At 35.4% G+C, this 5,137-nt stretch overlaps 1 protein-coding gene across 1 annotated transcript; it reads left to right on the top strand.

The window, feature by feature from the left end:
• Positions 1-2,289: 2,289 nt before the first annotated feature.
• LOC116146989 lies at positions 2,290-4,517 on the top strand. Its single transcript, XM_031432414.1, has 3 exons — positions 2,290-2,435; positions 3,759-3,819; positions 4,081-4,517. The coding sequence occupies exons 1-3, from the start codon at positions 2,407-2,409 to the stop codon at positions 4,336-4,338; spliced, it is 348 nt and encodes a 115-aa protein (XP_031288274.1). The 5' UTR covers positions 2,290-2,406; the 3' UTR covers positions 4,339-4,517.
• Positions 4,518-5,137: the final 620 nt, after the last annotated feature.

Below are 5,137 nucleotides of genomic sequence, written 5' to 3'. Positions count from 1 at the left end.
TAGTCATCAATATATATTATATATATATTTTTTTTTTTTTTACATGTCGTTTCATCTTCTCTTTCTACTTCTCTCCTTCGTACTTTTGTCCCTCTCTCTTTCTCTCAGTCCTCTCTTTTTCTTTATATATCTCTCACGTGTCAAATGTCACCTCATCTTCTCTTTTCTCCTTTTATCTTTTTTTTTTTCCCTCTCTTTCTCGCTGTCTCTTCTCTTTTTTCTTACTTCTTCCATATTCTATTCTCTTTCTTCTTTTGCATCTTTTTTTCTCCTCTCTTTCTCTCTTCCCCTCTTTCTTCTTCTACTTCTGCTTCTGCTTCTTCAGATCTTCTCCTTATCTTTTTTTTTCTTTCACTTTCTAAGCTGAATCTAACGAAGATGAATAAAGTGGAAGAGAAGATAATGAAGTTGGATTGGAAGCCGGAGAAAGACGAAGAAACAAATGAAGATAAAGAACGAGGCTGAAGCAAAAAAGGCAGGGATTTTGCCTTTCAAAACAGTCACATTTGTTGGATCGGATTTTCATCTAATCTGTTAGACTGGCGATCTGACACTTGTTCCACCATCCAATAACGGTCACAAAGGTTTAAATAAATCAGTTTTAATACTTAATGAACTGAAATCATTGACGAACCATGGATCGTGACAGACGGTCTGTCCGGGTTTCCAACATTGGTAATTGTTAAAGTTGTATTGACATCACCAACCAAGTTTAAGAAAATAATAGAACAGAAACATTATTGAAAAAATCATACGTAACACAACAATAATGTTAGTCATAATTCAATCTCACAACTTCTCTAAAAACCCTCTGCGTGACAGTTTCTCTTGGTTAGCTCGTAAATGAATAGATAGACCCATACACAAGTAGGACTCATTTGTGAGTTGACCAATAACAACTATCACATGGGGTTGTGAGATTAGATGTGACCTAATTACTCCATAACACAAAAAATTATAACATTAATTTATATTATTATATATTTATACGTTGACCGTGTAATATATGTTTCAACATTGAGAAAATTATAATGCTATTTGATAATTTTAAGTGGATTTCCAAATTCACTACTTTCATTTAGAAAATTATTGTTATTACAAACTTATCAAATTTTTCATTAAATATATCACTTCAAGATTAATCAATATCATGATAGATAAGAGGAGGTAAAAGAGAATTTTTCATGGTTATTTTTCTTTGGTTTGACTGTTGACCATGTTGACCAATACTTTATGAGTATCCTGTGGCCTGATCACATCTTGATTCCATTAGATAAAAATACAAAAATAATTGATTGTATAGAATGAGATAAACCAACCCAACCCCAACTCGTAACTCCTATTAGTATTACCCATAACCCACTGCTACTGCCACTGAAAGAGCCCTAATTCTCAAAACAAAGCCAGTCTCTACGCGAAGGTCGGGATTCTGACTCCAGACGAACCGTTCGGGATTGACCGAGAACCAGGTACAATTCATCTTCTTTTTCATCAGTAATGTACAAATCCAGGTGGGTTTTGTTGGATTTCATGTTTGATAGTATAGTTCAGTCAATGTGTGCAGAATAGACTGCCCCTTAAGGTTTTTGGTCCATTTTTTAAGTTAGGTAGATGTAATTTATGGAATGCTATAAGTTGTTAACATGAGTCTTTTTCAACTGTTTGTAGAAACAAATTTATCCTCTTGCAAAGACAAATTTACAGAACATATCTTTTTAAGCACTGTATATGACAACTGTAAGTTGGAGAGGCAGTCAGTTTGGATACCTAGTCAACATTTTCATGAAAGGATTTTTCTTTTATCTTTTATGATCTGTGAACGTATATGCGTATGCTGTTTCTTTGTTTATGCATTAGTATAATAAGTGTTTATGTTGGATCTTATATTGCAATTTGGCACTGTGTGACCTCCTTTGCTGCTCATTCCGTTATTACTTGGAGCATTGTGTAGATTTGGTGATGATATCTGGTAAATTGTATAAATTTTAGTATATGATGTTACAACCCAGTCATCTGATTTATAACGATTGGTATGCATGAATTGCATTATCTTTTCTCTCTAAAATTGAAGTTGTGGCATATTTAGTTCCTTAGCTATTTCAGCATTCTAGGAGCATGTAATAATTACTTTTGGTCTTCAAATCCTAGTTGGGCTTCTTATATTATTATGTTCCTAGCCTAAAAGCTAGGAGAGATGGAAAACCAGCATCAGAGAGAGCACCCAGCAGCATAATTTGGTATTGAAGACCATGTAGATCAGATCAACACGCGTGCCAGGCTCACAGAGGCATCACCCTTGAGCTCCAGCTGCACCTGATTCTAAGGTTGAAATTGGGTTTCTGACCAAAGAAGCTGACAAGAAACCAATGGACTTGTGAGAAAAACAAGCGTTCTTCTTATCAACTGATGTACCGCGCTCTCAAACTTATTTTCAGGTTTTTGTGTCAGTTTATGATTATTCATTCAGTTGTTTTTTGTTCTTCTCTACTAATTTGGGCAGCTTTGCTTATATAAATGATTAGTTAATGAAGCTACATGCTAATAGTTTTTGCCACTTTACATCTAAGATTTATGATTTCATAGAAACTACAGAGTGTATATATCCCAGCTATGTCTAAGAATTTTCTGATCTAGATTGGGACGTTGGCGCAATTAAGTAGAATATCCAAAAGTAAGACTTTCTATGTATTTTTTCCTTTTTAGGAATAAAGCAGTTCAAACTGCAAATATTCACCTTTTCTGGGCGTCATTGCTGAGATGTCTGATATGGTTTCATTGATTCTAGATGATGAATAATGGAGGGAACTTTTAAATTAAGGGGGCAATATATTTTCTCGCCGTCTGACTGTTAAGTTTTTTGACAATTGCTGATATAGTTGGCCTTTGTACCAATTAGATGTGACCCCTTTGCTTGGTCCATATATAATCTGTGGTTGTGTGTGCATGGCAAATGTGTGTTACTTATAAACCATAACAAACCAGTAATGAGTAATAAACTACAGTAGGCTCATCGAACCCATTAAGTAAAAACCTGTTAAATAAAATAAGGAATCTAACACGTGCCTGTTGAATTTTTTCTTCCATCAGGGACGGAGCCACTTGAAAATTTTCATTATACCTGTTTATTCTATGTTTAATTTTAACACCCTTTATTTTATTAATCAAAATAGCCTAATCCAAGCATTATCACCACTTTTATTTTATTTTGTTCTTTAGAAATATCAATATATTCTAATTTTTTTTCTTTTGTATCAATCAAACACATAAATAAAGACAAAATTATTTGGTATACGAAGATTTATTAGGCAATTTAATGAATTAAAAAGTCATTTTCATAAATGATAATATTTGAAATTTTTTTCTTTGCCTTGCCCCCAATAAACAAATCTTGGCTCCGTCTTTGCTTCCAGTTATTATCTAATCAAATTAAGTGGAAGCCAATTATGTTGCATGCATCAAAGTATTAGTGAAATCTACCCTTTTGCTCAATGTGTAAGTGTCCTCTGGACAATCTATGCCCAAAAGTTTTTGAAACATGCTTCCAAGTTGACTTGGAAAATTCTTCCAAACTCCAGATTGATCATTTTCTCAACTGAACAAGCCTGTATTTTCTGTTGAGTTCAATTACTTGGTTGTTATTCAGTGTATGCAAACCTTTTTTCTGGGTTGATGTTGTGGGATTCTTGTTCGGCCCCGTGCATACAAGTGCTTCCATGTATGTAACAATTGTAGGCTTGCCTGTGCGTGTCTTATAACAGCACGATGAGCGTGGTAATGCCAGGCAAGTTGGTCGAAGCTTTGGTCGTGGAGCTGCTTCTGGTGAGTGTTAAAGTTCCTTCTCAAGAATTTTTTTTGATGGTTTTGTTGTTCTTTTTTTATTGAAAAAGGCATGAGCTCCATGTTAGTTTGATGCATAATGCAAAATGTCATTTATCATTTTGTGAATGTTATCGCTGTCTAAACACTAGCTGATACTCTCCTTGATCTTGATATCCGTGTGCATATATCTACTTTTTGAGTTGGAGCTTTGATATTGTTTCTTGTGTCAAATTTCCATTCTTACTATTCCTTCTCTTTAAGACCGAGAATGGCAGAGGGATTCAAGAAGTCAAAGAAATGAAAGAGCTGCTGACAAGAAAGAAGCATATGATACATGGCCAAGAGATGAGAAATCACAAGGTAAGGGGGTTGACAGCAGTGTTTGGCGCCATGATGAATTCTTCAAGTTGGATACTGATCCACAACCACCTGCCCAGAAAAGACGAGCATTTAGGGAAGAGAAGATCTCATTGGACTCTGAAAATGTGGATGAAGCAGAAGAAGAATCAATCAAGGTGAGCCGTCCCAACCATCCTGCACTAGGAAGTGAAAGAAGGCAGCAGAGAGGCCGTGATTCCCACCATTCAGATAGAGCTAAGAAGCCACCTACAGGAGATAGGTTGCCAAACAGGGGAGAAACACAAAAGGGTTGGCTATCTATCAGGACAGAGGTATGGTGGCGGTGGTGGTGGTGGTGGTGGTGGTGGTGGTGATTATATGGGAAGAGATAGATTTGATGGAAGGCAAGGGTTTTCCTCAAATGTTACTCGAGGTGAAAAGTGGAAGCATGATCTGTTTCAGGATGCTAACAGGAGTCCCAACCCGAAGGATTCAGAAGATCAGATTGCAAAAGTTGAAGCACTCCTTGCTTCTTAGTAATTAAGCAGTTTTTAGGTTAGATGTCAGTTTGCAATGCATGTTGTGGTTTGTTTTTGAAGTTATCATTTGATCCAAAAATATTAGTTCTCATTTCAGATAATGTAGGTGCAATGTTTGTTGCTCGTGAATGCTACTGTGTGTTGGCTACCTTTCTGAATTTAGACTTTTTTCTTTTGCCTTCATGAATTGACTATTTGTGTGGAGTGTGTGAATTCAAAGCTTTTTATTTATACCCCATTAAATGTCCTTAGACAAAGGCTTTTTGTTCACATTATTATTCACAATTTGATTTCTGAAAATTTCAAATTATGTGACGGTAGAATTATTCCATCTTGACACGTAGGATTTATGGTTGTCATGTGGTTGAATTTTATTGGTGATGTAGATAGATATTAATTGCTGCATTGGTATTTCAAATCCAAAGGTAAAAGTCAATGTT

The sequence above is a fragment of the Pistacia vera genome, unplaced genomic scaffold (genome assembly GCF_008641045.1).
Source record: "Pistacia vera cultivar Batoury unplaced genomic scaffold, PisVer_v2 Contig486, whole genome shotgun sequence".
NCBI lineage: Eukaryota > Viridiplantae > Streptophyta > Magnoliopsida > Sapindales > Anacardiaceae > Pistacia > Pistacia vera.
This window is presented reverse-complemented; position numbering and strand designations above follow the sequence as displayed.

Bases quoted from the DNA above. Each gene is read 5' to 3' on its own strand.
- LOC116146989 (XM_031432414.1), top strand. From the start codon at position 2,407: ATGTACCGCGCTCTCAAACTTATTTTCAG. The intron at 2,436-3,758 runs GTTTTTGTGTCA...GTCTTATAACAG, and splicing joins GCTCTCAAACTTATTTTCAG to CACGATGAGCGTGGTAATGC. The intron at 3,820-4,080 runs GTGAGTGTTAAA...CTTCTCTTTAAG, and splicing joins TGGTCGTGGAGCTGCTTCTG to ACCGAGAATGGCAGAGGGAT.